Source organism: Aotus nancymaae, unplaced genomic scaffold, assembly GCF_030222135.1.
Source record: "Aotus nancymaae isolate 86718 unplaced genomic scaffold, 86718_ANA_hifiasm-v0.15.2.pri h1tg000039l, whole genome shotgun sequence".
Classification (NCBI taxonomy): domain Eukaryota; kingdom Metazoa; phylum Chordata; class Mammalia; order Primates; family Aotidae; genus Aotus; species Aotus nancymaae.
The window spans coordinates 606,258-626,024 of record NW_026988453.1 but is presented as its reverse complement, the minus strand read 5'-3'; the positions used below and the strand labels follow the sequence as shown (position 1 = coordinate 626,024).

The 19,767-nt window shown below is 35.3% G+C and overlaps 1 protein-coding gene across 8 annotated transcripts in view; it reads left to right on the top strand.

Moving 5' to 3' along the window:
* The window catches only part of DENND1B (DENN domain containing 1B), a 260,254-nt gene extending 241,419 nt beyond the window's left edge, over window positions 1-18,835 (top strand). For all 8 annotated transcript variants that reach the window (XM_012459584.3, XM_064360208.1, XM_064360210.1 and 5 more), the window contains 3 exons: window positions 15,673-15,752; window positions 16,658-16,874; window positions 17,636-18,835. In XM_012459584.3, coding sequence (XP_012315007.1) covers window positions 15,673-15,752; window positions 16,658-16,874; window positions 17,636-18,148 — 810 coding nt within the window. In that variant the 3' untranslated portion in view covers window positions 18,149-18,835. The remainder of the gene's footprint in view (window positions 1-15,672; window positions 15,753-16,657; window positions 16,875-17,635) is intronic.
* Window positions 18,836-19,767: the final 932 nt, after the last annotated feature.

Sequence of the window (19,767 nt, the reverse complement as noted above, 5' to 3'; positions counted from 1 at the left end):
CTTACTTTTGACCAAGAAAAAAAGTGATTGTAAATCAAAAAGAGAAAGATAATTGTTACCTGGGTGGGGGTGGGGCAGAAAATTGGAAAGAATACTTTACTTTGTAAAAATAAATGTTTACAAAATAATTGAGCCAAATCAGGATAAGCAAGATAATCTTTATCACTGTTTAATTTGGCTTCGTATTGAGAACACTACTATCATCAAGCTGAAATGTTAAAGTAATAAGAAAGTATTATAAAACTTCAAGCGATAAACTCTTTTGAAATAAGCAAATGTTCTTCTTTTAACACATGCCCATAAAAAATACTGCCTAAATGAAAACACATTTTAGCAGTCTGCATCCCAAGGATATATGCAGTCTAATTATATTAATTCTAATGTCAATAATTTATAAAATTGATTTTCTCAGTTCACTTTGAAAAATATGCGTTCCATATTGTTAATCTGAAGGAAAGTTATTTTTCTCTTTTGTTTCTCTGTTGAAATAATACTAATTTCCAAAACGTCAAATTTGATTGTAATTAAATGTCTAAAATCAGTTATGGATTACAAGGGTGCCCTCTAATGGTCATTATATAGTACTTTCCTTAAAAGAAGATAGTTATACTAAAAATTTATAGCGCCTTTCAGAGTAGTGTGTCTCTTAGAAACACAACAGAATACACACTGAGACATTTATATTCTTGTAAGATTATTCAAGAACATAATTCTATCAAAGAAATAATTCAAAACCAACTCCTGCTTTCAATAACTTGCTTGGACTCCATTTTTAAAATGTTTAGTTTTGCTGAACGAAATACCTAGTGTATTAATAACTTATAATGGAAGATAATCTTTTTTATGTGAACATGTTCAGTATGTATTTTGAGATATTTTAAAGTTGACATGTATCTTAATGTTATAATTTTACTCTTCAAGTTTGTTGCCAGAAATAACTGTCATTTATAAACATGTCATTATAAACATTTAGCAACATAAACAAAGGAACTCAATTTCTCCATTTAGTAAATCTAATGACTGCTACCATTCTAGACTTTACATCAGTAATCACATCACTACTATTTTTTCCTCACTATATTCTGTCCTATTTGATTTTGTTTTTCCCAGTTACCTTTTTTGTTTGTAAGGGGTCTTGATTAAATCAACAGTTCTTTTTTCCAAAAGGGCCTACTTTTGTAGGCAAATTACTGTTTTTTTCCATGAATCTTAAGATAAAGAAATGCTGATTTTCTTCTGGTTTTGAATATAGAACTGCTTTTAAAGTTTGTCAGAGATCAATGCTGGTGTTGAAAGGAAAAACCAGTCTTTTCTTTGTCGGTGCTACTGCTGCTGCCTATTAGTATCCCCCGAGAGGAATTTTCAGAAACGTCAATAGATCTGTAACTATGGGAGTATAATGGGATCTTATAATTTGAGCTGGATTTGTATCTGCTACACAGTGTTATATTTCCTAACATGTATATAACATAAAGCACTAGAATAATACATAAATATGTTAAGTTGGCTTGCGCTCCCACACTAATTACAGAATAGAACTACTATGTTTTTCAGTCTTCTCTGAAGTTCTCTATGGCTTTTCTAACATTTGAATATAATACCAGTTATTTCACAGATCTGTTCTCTTTTTGCCTTTATTAGTGTGTGACATTTATAGTAAATGCTTTTGAAAATTAGTATTATTTGATTCTGAGACTAAAATATAATTGCAATTTCTGTTAAGACCTTTGATTCATTTAACACCAGAAGCATTTTAAGACTGTCTACTTATGTATGATTCCACACTTAACACACACATTTATGCTCATTATATATTAATAGGGTAAATCTGAGAAATAAAATGCAGCTTTAATTATTTTAGTAACAAATATTTTAATCCTTAGTTATATACTTTTTGAAAACATAATTTACTAAGATGATTGAAAATAATATGGTTCTTTTCAGCAGTGCTGACTTCTAAATTGTTTATCCTAGTTAGAAAAGTCATCTTTACATTAGTTAGTGAGAGAAACTGAATTCTGTGTCTTATTGAAAATACAATAGACTTGTCATGTATTAAGAAACCTTTTTAAATGTTGAAATATTGAAATTCTGTCAACAAAAGTAAAATTGCAAATAGCTTACCATTTATCAAAGGGTTACATAACTGACTTTATTTTGTTTTGAGAATACTATTTAATAGTCTTATAAAACTTGTATTTGCACTGATCAATAATCTCTTGTTCCTGAAAAGTTACTGCAGGGTCTTTGGTAGGATTTGCATTTTCAGATATTAAAGATCAAAAAAAAATAATGAAACTATTTTAAAAATTTATAATTGATATAACTACTTGGCATATGAACTGTCTTTAAAAGTTGGCTAAAAGTATTAACACTTCACAACCATATTACATATAAACACAGGTGAATAATGAGACCTGCTGTGAATATAGGCCTTCCTTTTACCTGTTAACACACTTTAGTGAGAGACAGTCTTTTAGAATGCCTGGTAGAGTGTTGCCATTTGATGGGTGTTTATGTAGTTTTTGATTAACAATGGGGAAATGAATTCTAAACTACTGTGTTTTGGGGATCTTTTAGATAGAAACTAAACTTCCTAATCTGTATTCAGTAAAAGCACTCTGGAAAAGGGCAGTTCTGTTTTCTCATACTCTCTCTCAAATCCTGTATGCACATTTCTTCAGTCCAATTCTAGAATAGACCCCAACTTAGCATTAATAAGCATTCATTTAATGCATTTAATGCAACGTGAACAGAATGGACATACCATCATGGAGAGTCTATCTAATTCAATTCAACACAGTCAGTACCTACTGTGTGCTTGTTTATAGCTTTCAAGATTGTGTACCTCTTCTGAACACCCACTTTGTGCTAAGCCTGCTGATCTAGAGTTTTCAAGAATCACTTAACTCCTCTTAACTTACTAAGGACCATTATTTACAAATTCGGAAAGACTTTACGTTGTTGATGTTTATTTTCACTCTTCCTTTTTACATCTAACCATCACCCTCATCACTTAATAGAAAGATCCCCTGTGGGAATGTAAAGATTACAGGCTCTGTAGCGTAACAGATCAGGACCAGAACAGCACTGCCACTTGAATGGTATGTGAACTTGAGTAACTTTCCTAACTTCTCTAAGTCTCTTAGCCCTTAGATCTATAAAATATTGATAATTATGTCCACTTCCATAGAGTTATTGTAAAGATTAGAATTAGTGACAGAATTTGTTCTTCCAGTAGTCACCAGAAGTTTCATAAATATTAGTAATATTGTTCACGTCCTGTCAACTTTAACAACAACCTACCACAAAAAATTAATAGATGCCAACTATGTACTGGGAGCAGAATGAATTAGACTGATTGCTAGTGTCCCTCAGTTCTTGGATGCTCTGTTTTTTGTTTTTGTTTTTGTTTTTTTATTTTTTGTTTGTTTGGTTGGTTGGTTGGTTTTTCCTGCTCTCTTTTTCCTTTGTGTTTCAGTTTGGGTAATTTCTATTGACCTATCTTAAAGTTCACGGAATATTGCCTCAGTGTTCCAATGGGCCCATCAGAAGAATTCTTCATGTTTTATTTTTACATCATTTAAATTTTTTTTATCTCTTGACTCTTTTTTTAAAAAAATAGATTCCATTTCTCTGCTATCATTCCATCTATTCATGCATGTTGCCCACCTTTATTTTTCTTGCTTTTTCATGTCTCATAATTCTAATTTGAACACTGGACCCCATGTATAGAAGAATTAAATAGTATTTACACCCAGAAATGGGTAGAAAGAGTTAAATAGTATTTACACCTAGAAATTGGCAGGCTCTTCTGTAATTCTATTTGTATAAGAGGCTGAGTTCATCGGAAAATAAACTGGATTTTGATTTTGTTAATACCATTACCTGCAATGGGCTGCTATTATCTTATGCTAAAAGTGGAATACTTCTAAAGAAAGTACTGGAAAGCTTTCTCAGTGTTCTTGCTTCACTCTGAGCTATCAAGAGTCCTGGTACTCCTGAGCTATATAAGGGTTTTTTCTCAATGGTTTTGCTCCTCCATAGCAGTTAACATCTGTGACTAGTTAGTTGATCCCAGCCTTATATGTTTTCGATGCTTGTCTTAGGTGGGCCATCCACCCCTGTGCCTTAGGAGTGGGGCTTTCTTAGCATCCTTCTACTTTCTTTTCATGGCAGAGAAACTTCTTTTTATCCGTGGTTGTTTTTAGGTGGCGGAGGCTCTTCTGGCCTGCTCAGTGATAGTAGACCTCTGCTTGGTATCAGTATTGGATTCTGTGCTTAAGAAGGTTTCTTATTCTTCCCTAGGGCAAAGAAAGGTTTTACTTCTACATTTCCCCAGCAGTCTTGGGAGGCAGTGAGTTTGTCAGCAGTTTAAGGCTTTTGTTTTATATAAATGAATGTCCTCAAAAGTCAGTGGGACTTCATGCCTGTTCTTGTGTAGCCTGTCACCTCCTGCAAGCCTGAACCACCAAGGGGGGTGTTTTTCAGTCTCCTGTACTGCCCCCAATTTTTCCTGTGAGCACCAGGTAGTAGAGTTACCTCAATTGGAAATGAAATTACAGGAATTTATATGTGGAAAACAGATTGCATGTGCAAACTCCCTCTGTCTTGGAGACTCCCAGCTGTTCTAAACTTACATGTTAGCCTATAGTTGGCCTTTAAGACCTTATTAGCATTTTAGCAGATTTTTTTCTTACCTGTTTATATGGCAGCTACCTCTTTCCTTGTGCTTTGCCAAGGGTGAAATTGATCCTGTCTTTCATCTCTCCTTGGAGGAGCTTGTAATATATGAAATTCAGTTTACTTGGTTGACTTGCAATTCAGGTCTCATAGGTTCAAGAAAAATTATGATTTTTTAAAAAGATTATTCACCTTTTTCATATTGTTAGGATGGGAGTGATGTTCTCTTGCAGATTTTGCATTCTAAGTGGAAGTGGAAGTTATATTAGAAGCAAAACGAATGAAAAGATATGATTCTTAGTCTCAAGAATTTGGTAAGAGAGAGACATACTTAAATTGAAGCCCTTCTTTTATAATGGAGAATATATCAGGTGACAGTTGAGTGGTAGAGAATAAAATGAACAAAACCGACAAAGAATCTGAAATCACTATTGTAAGGCCGGCTGCCTCGCTGAAGAGCCAAATGGACACACTTATCTCTCTGTGCTGGCTCCCCACACCTGCTCCTATCTGGTTTCTCCATGCAGGCTCCACACGCCCACTCCTACATTCCTCAGTCAACCCTTTCAAAATTTAAAAAGCCCGCGGAAGATTTGTCCAATGGCAGTTTAACATTAACCTCCCCAGCCAGTCAGCCTACCAATGAAACTGTCTGCTCTTTGTTTCCCTAACAATCAATCAAATCTCCTTACCAATGAAATTGTCTGCTCTTTGTTTCCCAATGACCAATCAACTACCTCCACTTCTTATAAAACCCCATGCCCTGAGAAGCCCATTGCGACTTCTCTGGCCCCTTCCTAGACCACAGAACCTCGCCCGGGAGCTGAATAAATTGGATTCTCATTTTTTCTCACTGGCCTCAGTTTCCTCATTTTAACTCGGCAATATACCTTACAACTATGGACTGGGAGAATTGGTAAGGGGTCCTTTGATGTGTTAGGGCCACATCAGAATCTTCCCTAGTGGCCTAGTCTCATGTAACAGTCACCTGCTCTCAAGGAATGTAATTCTGATGCTTGTATAAAATTTTGTGTCCTTAGCCTAATAATAACAGCACTTCATCCACTGAATTCATCAGACTTCACCAAATACGTATCTTGTTAATCTTCCAGTTTACCTTTTTGCCCTGGTTATGTTTTCAGCATCTTTGGCAAAGTATGTTCAGCTCTTGTCTCTTCATCCTGGCATTTCACCTCCTTGAACATTACCACTCCCATTATTCTGTAACTACCACCTGCCCTTAAAAACGAGGTTTAAGGCTTGCCATTTTTAGAACTAGCCTTTCTTAGGCTAGTTCTTGGACATTCATTCTGGGTCTCTCTGGACTTATTTATCTAGCATAGTTAGGATGAAAACAGTTCTGCTCATGAGTCAGAACGCTTGGGTTGGAGTCACAGTCTGTCACTTGCGATTTACCTCATCTTGCCCCAGTCACTTTGCTTTGTTCATCTTTCGGTTTCCTAATATGCAAAACAGGGAAAATGTTCATCAAAGTTGTTGTATAGAAGATATTTAAATGAAATAAAGTACAGTACATAAAACAGCTAATGCACTGAAGCAAGTCAATCATGGGTAAGTCTTTTAATTCTGTACTTTAGTTATTACCTATACAAATTAAAACACATCTTTTTAAAGCTCATTTCAAATTATAAAGTGCCATGCATTTTTAAGATGTCATCATTATAATTCTATATTATTCTTTAATTTATTCACATATTATTTCATGCAGGCATTTTTTTCTTAGGCTACAAAATGCTAAGTTTGGGGATTTGCTGTAGACTTTAGATAAACAAGGTAACACTTCTGAATCTCAGTTGCCTCAACTCTAGAATGGAGGCTAGTGCAGATTGTACCTACTTTCAAAACATTTGTGTGTTGCAACCATCTTAATTTTATGTCTAAAAAGTTATATTTTCTCGTTCATCTGCCTATGTCCCTTATCCCTCCCCCTCCCAACCCTCAGGAACGTAAATTTACCCAGTGTTTTGCCTTATTAATATTTGTCTGCCATCTGGTGATCAAAATGGTAACTGCAAGGTTAACAGGCTCCTTGGCATCAGGAGAGTGATTTTCATCATTCCATTTTATGATATGCTTTCTGGAAACCATTGAAGTGTAAAGAAAGATTTATTTTGCTTACTGTGACTAAACTCAACTTATTTCTTGAGGTCTCCTCAGACATTAAGTTCTGGGTTTTGTGTCTTGGTCCTTCTATCTCTGTCACTTTCTGTGTACATTTTCTTATATTTTTTTGTTTCATATAAAATACTTTTCCTTCTTGGCTTTGTCAGTGGATATTTTTTCACTCAGTGTCTACCTGTAGGGTCAGTGTCTCTAGTAGAATATCTCCCCTAGTAAGTTGTATTCCATGCTGATAGCCTTTCTTTTACATTAACTTTTCACATTCTTAGGAAGCATCCCTTGTTATATGAACGTTCATTTCATGAATTTTTACATATATTAGATGTGTACTTGACATATTACATTTTGAGGGGAGCACAACTTTTACATTATGTGTGTTTAGGCCCTAGGAGCAGTCTAATTGAAGTTGTATGACATCCTATTCCCCATTTTATTCTTAATTCTTTGTATCAGAATGATGTAAAACTTCACTTTTTTTTTCTCATGATGTGTTTTACATCCAAAAAATGTACCCTTGTTTTGTGTAGTACTGCCTTTCAAAAATTTGCACAGCCTCAAGATGACTAGTGAAATGACCAGTGTTAATGTGATAGCTACACCAGGTGTGTTCAGTTCAGAGACTTCTCTACCCTCTTATTTGATCACAGAACTTACCAATGTTTGTAGTATGTAGTTACAGTTATATTATTAGTCAGCTGACTGAACCTATTTTTTTCATTATTAGGAACATGAACAGTTTGACACTAATTGTCAGTATTAGTGGTCATTTATGTAAGATTTTCACCTACGATCAAAAAGTTTATCAATTATGTTTATACAATGAGGAATAAAGTTTTTATTTGTAACTGCTCTGTATATGTAGTATTTTGGCATTTTACCTTGTATTTTTTAAGTGTCTTGAGAAAAGAGAACATCGTTTTCATTCCTTTTGTTATGCTTCACAGCACGGAAGGCAGAATAGTATGCATGTAAAGTGCTTAATGGATGTCGAAGTGAAGAGATGCTGAAAACTGAAAGAAAAATGAGATACAGCTGCTACCTTAACTTTCAGAGAATACACAGTAGCAGCTTTCAGTAGGTTTTCAATAAATATTTGTTGATTAAATGGCTTTCTATGGCTCTTCATTATCAGGACCTGTAAGTTCAGAGTCTGTCCCTTGCCTACTTGCCCCTACTAAGTTCGCATCTCCCATACTTTCCTGCTAAGTCTCTGATCTTCCCCACCTTCCTATTGTGATCCCCCTTGCATCTAAATTTCTAGCCCTTTTGCCTTCTTAATGTATGTCTGCCATCTAGTGATTAAGAGGATAACTGCAAGGCTCATTGGGCCCCTTAAAAAATCCCGTGTACCAACATAAGCTCCAATCCACAATGCACCATTACCTTTCATCCCTTAGTATTTGCCCTGATTTTCCCACCACTGGACATTTGCACATATTGCTACATCTTCCATCATCTACTAACTTTTCAGAGCTCAACTTAAATACCTTTCAGAGAAAGACTTCCCTTGACCTCCCACACTAGATCAACTTCTGAAGGGCTTTCATAGCAATCATAGTTTATTACAAATTAACTGAAGTCATAATTTTTATGCTTATTTGCATGACTGTTCAATTTAATTCATGTCTCATTTATTAGACTATAATATCCACGAGGACAAGGAGCCTCTTAGTCATCATTGTACCCTAGCATGCAGCTCAATGTCTGGCACAAAGCAGGCATTTCTTTAATCTTTGTTGAGTGAATGAATACAATACCCTTCTGTACCTCATGGACACTAAAAATGTTTATGTCAATTAACTAGTATAGTACTTTATTCTTTATACTTTTCTTACCAGTTGATTAATAAATTCTCAGCAGAAACTGCTATGTATAAAGATACTCATTTATTCAGAAAACATTTCTGCCTACCCTAAAGAATAATTTTACAATAAAAATAAACTTATAACTTACATTTTATTTAGCTCATTAATGGGAAACCAACAAGGTGGTATAAAGGACAATCTGAAAAACAGGAACAGTCTAGAGCACTGAAATGTGTATGCTAACAGATACAAAACCATACTATCCACATCTTCACTGGACAAAATTTACTTGCATCTCTATGGCCAAGAAGCATTTGCATTACCATGAGTTTTTCACAAGTTAATTTCTATCTTTACAGAGCTACAAAATTAAAACCATGAATGATGCAGACCTGTATGGTATCAGAAAATCCTGGAAAAGAATGCTAGACAGCACTCGGCATTCCAATGGGAGGACAGCAATAATTTTTTTGCCCATTTCAAAGCCTTTCATAATTTTCCTGACAGTCTCCCCACTTGTGTTCATAATAATCTCTAAGATTATTCTTAGGCACATAAAGAAGGCCCTTCTTACTAGATTTGGCCTGATTATTTATATTGGGGCAACCAGCAGGTTAATTGAATTTGCTCTGTCTAGAGCCATGCAGTATTGCCTAGTTAAGGCTTTAGAATGTACTTATGTATGTAAATTTTCATCAGAAACCTCAGATTGATTTTATGTTGTCTCTGCTATTTGCTATCTTGAAGCTAAGCAACTAACCCCAAGAAACCTTGCCACCATATGGTTTACCTGAAATATCTGTAAATTAGGGTGAGTTCCTCTTGAGATTCTCCAAATTTGCTAAGATTCCTGGTTTTCTCGAAATGGGCCTTCCTAAACCCAGTAAGGTTGGACTTTCTCAGGCAAGCACCATGTAAATTTTCCTGGGAGAGTTTTGTAGGCATTGACTCCATAAATACAACAGCCTGTTTGTTCCATTTTAGTGGATTTCATTACTGCCACTTTAGATAAGGCCTTGGTTGTACAATTTGTCCAATTATCTCCTGGCAAGATAGTTAAAGACAATGAAAGATGCAGAGCACTACAGAATCTGATAACCCCTACAGGACCTTCTAGACAGCATTCATAATTCTACTGATCAGACACCTCATAATCATTTTGCTCCTTTCAGAGTCTTTTGCAGTTTTCCTGGAACTAGTATGTACCATACAATGTGCTAGATTCTGAGGGCACGAGAGAGAAATCAGCAAGGGAAGGGGCCTGCCCTCAGAAGCCTGCTGTATGACTGGAGAGAGAATTTAATGTTGTGTAAATTAATTGGTGAGCAAGGAAGTGTTTCCTGAAAGATAAACTCTTGAGCCAAGGTTTGAAGGATAACTAAAAAAAAAGGGGGGGAACACTGCGGGGAACAGCCAGGAAGAAAGAAGGTAGCATATCAGCCCACGTGTAAGACAGAGGCAGAAAACATTGAGAAGTACACAAGAAAAGGAGATAGTTTGGTAGTGTGGAGCAAACATCTCTATGGCAGGTGAAGCCTCCAGAGAGGCTGCCTTAGCCAGATCCCTCTGTGCAAGGCAAGGAGTATGAGCTTTATCGTGAAAACTGCAAGGGGCTATTGAAGGATTTATTTAAATAGGGGTATAGCATGATTAGGTTTGCCTTTTAAAAAGATCACTCTGTTGGCAATTTACAGACTGTAGTGTTCTACAAGGCAGAATAATAGAGGCTCAATATGGGGTAGGCAGTTACTACATAGTTTTGAATGAGAATAGATGTGTGTAGACAAAGACAGTGCAAAGAGGATAAATGTAAGAGAAGAGCTTTTCTTATAGAGGAATCATCATATGCAAAGGTCCTGTGCTAGGACAATTCAGGACAAATATAAGGGGTTGAAGAAGGGCATGGTGATACCTGTGGGTTAGAACAAAGGTTCCTAGGGGGCATACCTTGAACTTGCAGGACCTAATGAATGAAGGGCAAGCGAATGTCATTTATGCTTTTTTTTCCAGCAGCAAATAGTTATTGAGAACCTACTGAAAACTGCTATTCTGTACTTCTCCAAAGTAAGGCAGAAGCCACATCTAATTATCCTCTGAATTTCTAGCATCTCTTTAATCCACAAACACGCAGTAAGCACATACCGCATACATGCTACTGTCTTCTATGCTAGGAAGGCATATAATAGGGTGCAGAGGGCACAAAGAAGTAGGAAATTTGAATCCCACTTACAGAGAGCTCAGAGTGTAGTGCAGGCAGACACATGAGCAGATAACACAATGAGATTAATAGTACATTTGCCAAATGTTTACCAAATATGTGGCCATACAGAGGAACACTGACCAGGTAAAGAGAAAGCTTTCCAGAGGCTACATTTGAGCTGGATGTTGAAGGATAAGTCAAATGTTTCCAGGTAAAGAAGAACAGGAGGGGAATCTTGACAAAGGGTACCTTTTACACAATGGAATGGCAGTGAATTCTGTTTGGGAACTAGCAGATTATTTGATGTGGCATAAGTGGTGGGTGGTAGCCAGTTGGATGGGGAAAGGAAATTAAAACAGAAAGATAGATCTTGGCCATATTTAGATAGGTGTTTCCTTCATGACAAGAAGTTTGGCAAACAGGTAGAGAAGCAATGGGAGGCTGACCTGTGACTTAAACCGATTTTCTAGGTGCATGTCCTCTGTCTTACCATCTAGCAAAGCTCTGAAAAAAATTTTAGGCTTTTTTTCTGGAAATTAAATTACTTTTTCTTTCCTTAGGTGTTTTATTATGTTAACTGCATATGGCTCAATCTCTTAATCTGTTTCATTATCCCTATTTTCAAAAAAGCATCTGTTCACAAATATAGGCCATATGACTTAGTGAACATTTCAGGAAGTTCTAGATCATATTTTATGATGAAAATGGTTTTGACTCTTAGAAAATTTCTCATTGTACACATACTACTGTGAGATTTCTATCCAGATCTGAAATAGAATATATTTCTCTGAATCTATACAACATACAAGACTCATTCTATTGGCAGCTGCATCTGTTTATTATCTTTACAGTTAGAAAAAAATAGAGGGGAGGGAGACATGTACACCCTCCCTCAAAGCTATACCCGATTGTGTTAAAAGAATGTATATATATTTTATTATCATTGTGTAGGTTGAGATTATTTTTCTCTTCATAGTCATTTACATTTCAGGTTCTACCTATTTCATATGCATTTTTTTGATAATGATATGTCTGTGATTTGTTAATCTGGATGAAGATGTGCTGTTTCTAGCTACATATTAGCGCCCTTAAGAATATATGATGTGTTTTCTGCAGTCTAAACTTATTTACTATCATTTCCCCACAAAAGACCTTTATTTTTAAAACTGTGACCAAGTCTTTTTGCCCTGTATTGTATGTTCTGAACATGAGGAAAACTGTCCTTTATTTCCCCTGAAAGCACTGTACTTCAGAGTGGCTACCCACCAGAACACCATCAGCTGCTGAGACTGTAGGCACCCAGATTATCTCTACTGCTCTTCTTCTCTATCTTAAATGTTGATTATGTTATTATTTTTTTTCTTCTTAGTTATTTTTTCTTTTTTTTTGGGACCTTAACAAAATTACGTAGAAGTCATCAAGTAATTGACATATTCTACCACGTGTTTGGACGTTATTTCTTATATATAAACTGTAGTTCCTAATGCAGGTTGATATATAGTTAATGACTATTACGTAGAAGAAGTTTATTTCATATATGTAAATAATTTTTAAGTACATTTGCAATAAGTATAGATAACACAAAGGTTAACAGCCCAGGAAATGAAAACAGCATATTAATCAGTTTTACTTCTGTTTCTAATTTTACATCTAGTATTAAACCTCATCATAAGATACACTGTTTAGCATCCCTATATAGAAATTGATAGAATCCTTGTCTAGCTAGGAAATATGAAACTAAAATTTAAATGTACCTGTGAAGCTTATATCATGACTTAGATGTTTGTGGAAAAAGCAGTAGCTTCAAAAAAAAGTTAGACTTTACAAACTAGAGAAGCTGTGTTATATGCAGACAGCTACGGATTATAAAGGTGACTTTTGTGGAGGAAAATGAACAAGGGACTTGCAGCACAACAGGGCAAGACATAAGTTCTGTTTTCTGGTTACTAGTTTTGATAAAGTGTGTGTCCTTGGGCAAATTATATACTTCTCTGGGAAAACGTCCAGATTTATTGTGGGATCCATTAGACTTAGAGCTGTTCAGTGTCAAAGACTTGACTTAATTTAACTTTATATTCCCTGTGTATATGTGAGAGTGTTTTGCAAAGTACTCTACAAGTGAAAACACTGTTAAGTATGTATTCTCTCAGCTTCCTGTATTAGTTCTTAAGTAGTAGTCATTTTAATTGATAGCAATAGAAAGTCTCAGCTTCCTCATAGACTTGGTTTGTTTCAGTTTGTTTCATTTGTAAACAAGAAGTTAAATGCAGGATCTGCTAGCTGGCATAAAGCCAAGCGTGTACAGAGCTCATTGTAATAATAATGGCTTGTCTTCAGAAACAAAGGATTGTATCATATTTTGTGAGTTTTGGAGGGAGTGGGTGAAATATATTTTTCCCACAAAAATATTGCTGTGAGTGGTGGCTTTGTTCCTAGGCTACTCTGCGTATTTCTGTTTAACTCATGTACCTTAAACTTATAGTGGTAAGGAGATAGGCCCCAATTTTAGACACTTATAGGCCCAGATATATTTTAATCACTGAATTTGTGAGAACCTCACTACATGTTTCAAGTAGGAGTTATAAGAACATATTTTGCTACTCATCCTTCCTTTCTGCCACTCACAAGCAGTGGCATAGAGGGGGTGAAGTAGGGATCAGTCCTATGGGTTCCAGAAATTTGCTTACTCTGTGGCTGCAATAAAAGAAGACAGTTCTCTAGATTAGAAACTCAAAGTCAGAAGGCAGAAAGTTATTCCTCTCTGGTGTCATGGTTGAAGTCTCCAAATTCAAGTTTACTGTTGTTCATTCAAAAGGATGGTTTGCAGCCATGAGCACCCATAGCACCCAGACTCTAACCTTTAAATGCCATTTCCCATCTAAAGAAACCAGGATTAAAAAAAAAAAAAAAAAAAAGAAAGAAAGAAAGAAAGAAATGGCTGATTCCAGGTTTGATGCAGAAAAATTCTAAGTTGAAATGAGACATCTTATTGTGCCAAAAGCATGAGGCCTACTAAACACTTCTGAGTTTATGTCAGAGGACACAGCAATCAACTTGAAAGGGCTACTTTTCCCCACTGGTACCAGAACGAAGTGATTTAAAAAAAAACTTTATTTTGAAAATTTCAAACATATACAGAGGAAAGAGAAGCTTGTAAAATCCTCAGGAGCCTTTTATGTAGCTTTCACCGATTATCAACTCATGACCAATCTTATTTCCGTCCCAGCCCCACCTATGCTGTCTCTCCACCATTTAGTTATTTTGAAATAAATACCCAAAAGCATATCATTTAATCTGGGAATATTTCAAGATATATGAGAATATTTCAAGGTCCTGTCCCAGTTTGTCAAGTTATTGGGTAAAAGATAAGGACTATTTTAAAAACATAATCATGGTACATTTCAAAGATGGAACAATTTGAACATCAAGAAGAATTGTAGTGGATTGAACAACCTCAAATATCTACTAATAATGGTAATTTTAAAAACGTTCATGACTTGCCTTTAGAAATTGTTAGGACACTAACTAGCTCATTGCTCTGAAAATTGTTAAATAAAAGGAAAGAAATCAAGGATTTGTCCTGCCTTTCCTGTACGTTGTATTTTGGAATAGTCACATAGTTGATAAGGTAAAGCTCTTCTTTGTAGAATGCCAGCAAATAAATATAGAAGGAATGCTCTAGAAAAGCGTAATTATTTAGCCCCTAATGAAATAGTGGATTTAGCCAGTGGTTATCATGGAATGCTAAAATCTTCAAGTCAAAAGTTGATTAGGAAATGTATAATAGTTGGCTCAACAAATCATACCTGAAGTCATTAATCAATCTTAGTACCACCAAAAATGAGATATTAAAACATTATGTGCCTATACATGTGATACAGTAAAAATGCCCATATCAATACCCATGTAATGTTATTGCCCAAAACAAAGGAAGATGAAAAAGAAACTGAGGCTAAGCTTCCAGTTGTAGCTACCAATTTATAGTTAATGAGGACAGGGTATAGGAGAGGGAAGGTTGAACTGAGTCCCCTGAAAGAGACTTGAGAAACACATCAACCGAATATGATATTAACTTTGTTGGGATTCTGATCCAAAGAAGCGAACTAAAAAATCTGGGGAGCAATAGAGGAATACGAATTTGGCCTGAGTAATATAAGATACAAAGAGTAATTATTAATTTTCTAAGTATGATAATGATATTTTGGTTATGTTAAAAAATGTTTAAAATATATAGTGAAGTTCTTCAGGTGAATCAATAAGTTGCCTGGGATTTGCTTCAAAAAGTGATTCAAAGTGTGACCCCCAGATTCAGCAGTATTGACCTCACCTAAGAGCTTGTTAGAAATGCAGAAATTCAAGCCTAGAAACACTATAGAACCAGAATCTACACGTTTACATTTTTAAACGTCCCTAAGAGATTTGTACGCACATAAAGATTTGAGAAGCACAGCTTTAAAATACTTGGGGTAGAGGAGAGTGTGGGTCAGGGATAAAAGAAACAAATTGGTAAATACTGATAATTGTTGAAACTGTGTAATGGGTGCATTGGTGTATGATAAGTCAAGTATTTCTAAATCAGGGCCTGAAAGACTATGTGACTGTGTGTATGTATTCAATCCAGCGATTTGTGTTTTTTATTTAGTAAGTGTTGAGACGAATATGCCTTATTGTCTCCCTTTCTTCCTGTCCCAGTTTGTCAAGTTATTGGGTAATATTCAAAAACCCTGCATGCCTATTTCTTGCAAACGTGTTTCTTATCAAATCACGTCGTTTCTTTGAAATTTGCTCAACAGCATTTTTTTAAACTGCCAATGCCAATTTATTGTCAATCTGTCTCTCCAGGCACGCTTAAAAAGGCCTCTTAAGAGCCTTGATGGTGCTCTATATGATGATGATGATGATGACATTGAAAGAGCAAGCAAGTAAGTAATGGCTTTTGGTGTCCTATGAAGCCGTATGGCTTAACAGCAGAAGTTTTTGGTTATAAAGGGTATTTCAAAGAATATGCGCTCCTAGAGCTCACATGTTGTTCTTTCACAGTGTTCTTCAGCAAAAGGACCCAGTGCTACTTGGAATGTTGTGGGGGATATCTTGGGACAGGAACTAAGATGGATCTTAAATATCTTGTTCTTGGAAAACAATAATGTCTACAGAGATATCTGGGGTAGTGTTAGGGGAAGTAGAAGTCCATCTAAATTTGGCGAAGAGAGGAAGGTTAAATATCAGGAACGATGGTAATAGTCAATAGAAAGAAATGGAATTGAAGGCACAGGAGACTTAAACCTATGGTGATATCAGAAGATGAAAATTTATTAAAAAGCATTAAAAATTAATTTTAATATAAGGGAAATAATAGATGTTTAGCTTTTTACAGTTGATGGATGTCAATGACAAAATGAACATTCTTTTTTCTTCATTAAATATATTTGTATGTAACGGAATATGCATTCTCTAAAATAAGTGAATGGGGAAACCATATTAAATATTGAAAGTGAATTTAGGCTATAGCAAACTTTCCAAGTAATTCAGTCTAATATTCCTAAGTAAAGGGTCCAAATTCCACAGAATTAAACTATGAAAAGCCCTACTTCTACTTTGTTTTATAAGGTACTGTAAACTTTTTGTTTATTTGTTCTTAATGCATGTACAAAATATTTCTGTATTTGAATTGGTATATACATCACTAGAAAGAATTTGGTCATGAACCAAATTGATTTTGTTGTTAACTCATTAAGTCTCTCGTTAATGTAATGTAATTGGTGAGAGATTACTTACATGCAGCAAATACGGTTCTTTACCTACTACTGCATGTTTTATTTTTCTTCAGGTTATCTTCTGAAGACGGTGAAGAAGCTTCTGCTTATCTTTATGAAAGTGATGACTCTGTTGAAACAAGAGTGAAGACTCCGTACTCAGGTGAAATGGACTTACTAGGAGAGATCCTTGATACACTGAGCACACACAGCTCAGATCAGGGGAAGCTGGCAGCTGCAAAGAGCTTGGATTTCTTTAGATCAATGGATGACATTGATTACAAACCTACGGTTAGTCGATTTTTTGACTTATTAAATTAGAAGGAAATATTCTTGCCTTTGCTGTGATTACCGGATCTTATAATCTTTGTTGGTAGAAGCATTTAACCTCTAAATAGGTAAGGGTCAAAACTTTTAAAATATGATAAAATTTAATCACCAAATATTATTTCTATTAATAAAATTCTAGTATTTTCCCTTTTATTTATCTAGTTCTGGTGTTTATTGTCATTAATTGAAATTATTTTGTCAAGCAATAATATTTCTTTGCAATCCAATTTTATACTTGTCTCTGGGGAATTTTTAAAATGTGAAATATTTTCACTTTTTCCCCATATTTCCTGAGTTTAAAAAAAAACTGTACTAAATGTATTCATTCAAATTGTCTTTTTCTATTTTATTACTTTAAAAATGCAGAGGATTTTATTTTTTAACATGATTTTATGCAAATTCAACTGAATGCTTTAGAAACAGCAGAAATAGAATGAATAATGACAGTCCTGTTCTGATTGTAAGTGACTTCAGAACTTGGCGTTAATTATATAATCTAGTTTGAATTTGATAGGTGACAGCTGCTAGGCAATGGAAACCAAAGTCCATTCCATTTCGTCCCTGTTAATAGAGCCATTTGGAAATGTTTAAAATTAAGTCTCAAGGCTATATTTTCTCTGGGAGGAACTTAACACTATTAACATGTATTTCAAAATGGGAAAAAATATGCTCAATTAAGGCTCATTAAAAGTTTTCTGAATTTGTTGTTTCTTCATTTTCAGAATAAATCTAATGCTCCTAGTGAGAATAATCTGGCTCTCCTCTGTGGGGGTTCTGGTGACCAAGCAGAGTGGAATCTTGGGCAGGATGATAGTGCCCTCCATGGCAAACACCTCCCTCCATCTCCCAGGAAGCGGGTTTCCTCTAGTGGTTTGACAGATTCTCTATTTATTCTGCAAGAGGAAAACAGTGACAAGCACCTCAGTGCTGACAATGTGAGTGACCCTACTTCAGGACTGGATTTCCAACTCACTTCCCCTGACGTTTCCCAGACTGATAAAGGAAAAACAGAAAAGAGGGAAACATTAAGCCAGATTTCAGATGATCTGCTTATACCTAGTCTTGGGCGGCATTCATCTACTTTTGTTCCCTGGGAGAAAGAAGGGAAAGAAGCCAAAGAGACTTCAGAAGATAGTGGACTGCTCCATGAAGTGGTGTCATTATGTCATATGACTTCTGACTTCCAACAAAGCTTGAACATTTCAGACAAAAACACAAATGGAAACCAAACTTAAATCTTGCATCCAAGCTTCTACGGAGACATTTTGAGATTCAGTGCAATCTGCATAATAAACAGAATTATTTGCAGGAATGGCAACTCCTACTATTTAATTTTTTTTTTTTTTTGCATTGGAACATTTTCCTCACTTGTTCGTTTCAAGGAAATATGAAATGCATTGATTTTTAAATGTAAAGCAAATTCTACTGTGCTTTTAAATCAGGTACTAGTTTGTATGTATGTTAAAAGTGTGTATTGAACATAAGATTTCCCAGTGTTTGGTGCTTAATGCCATTCATTTTATTTAAATTAACTTTGCATATATAACCCATGCACATAACCAGTAGCTACTATACTAATCTGGTTGAGCATGAACTGATCACGCTATCAAAACTTATCAAAACTAGCCTGAAACTGATGAAACGTTAACCCACTAATTGCCTTAAAGCTGTATTAAGCATACTTAAATAATGTATGAAAGTGTGTGTAAGTTTGAAGGGTAAGTTATTAGTGTTCTGCAGAGCAATAATGCCTTTTTCTATTCATCAGATCAAGGTCAAAATTCATCTTTTCAAGATTAAAAAGCTCTCTTACGGAAATACTTAATTTACTTATATAAAGTACTATAGCCATGTTTTCCAAAAGGTATAAAAATATACATTTACCTTCCATTCAGTGAAATATATGAAGTACTGAATTACAATGTGAAGTTAATGACTTCTGTTTACAAATGAGATACTTTAAAAAGTTTTCACAGTCTCTCTGTATGCCTTTGCCATTTAGGGGTCCACCCAGGAAAGCCAAATACGACAAAAACTGGCCTGACAAAAAAAAAAAAATTCTTTTTTTAACTAATAATCTCTATCAAAATGCTTTATATTATCATCTGAAATTCACTTTTTAAAATAATTGACTTTATAGTTTAGAAGTTTTAGATTTACAGAAAAATTGCAAAGATAGTACGGAGAGTTCCCATCTACCCCTGTTATTATTAACATCTTATGTTACCATGGTACCTTTGCCCCAATTAACGAACCAATATTGATAGTCCATACTTTATTCAGATTTTCTCAGTTTTCTCCTAATATTCATTTTCCACTTCAAGATCCTATTCAGAATCCCACGTTATGTTGAGTTGGAATGTCTCCTTAGGCTCCTCTTGGCTGTGGCAGTTTCTTAGACTTTCCTTATTTTTGATGACCGTGACAGCTTTGAAGAGTACTGTCAGATAAATTGTAGACTGCTCCTCTCTTGGAGTTTGCTGGATCTTTTTTTTTTTTTTCACGGTTAGGCTGGGATTATGGGTTTTGGGGAGTTGGTCACAGAAGTAAAGTGCCATTTTCATCTGGTCAGATCTAGGGTACATACTGTCAACATGATGTGTGAATGCTGACACAGACCTCGATAACCTGGCCGAGGTAGTGTTTGTCATTCTAAAGTTATTCCTGCCCTTTCCACGCTGTAGTTTTTGGAAGGAAGTCACTACATGCAGGAGAGAAGTATCTACATAAATTATTGTTCATTCTTCTGTGTAGAAAATTTGTTTCTTCTTTCCCAGATTCACTGTTGAGCTTCGGAATTCATCTGAGAAAAAATCATGTACTGATTACTTCATGACAGACAGATAAACAAGTG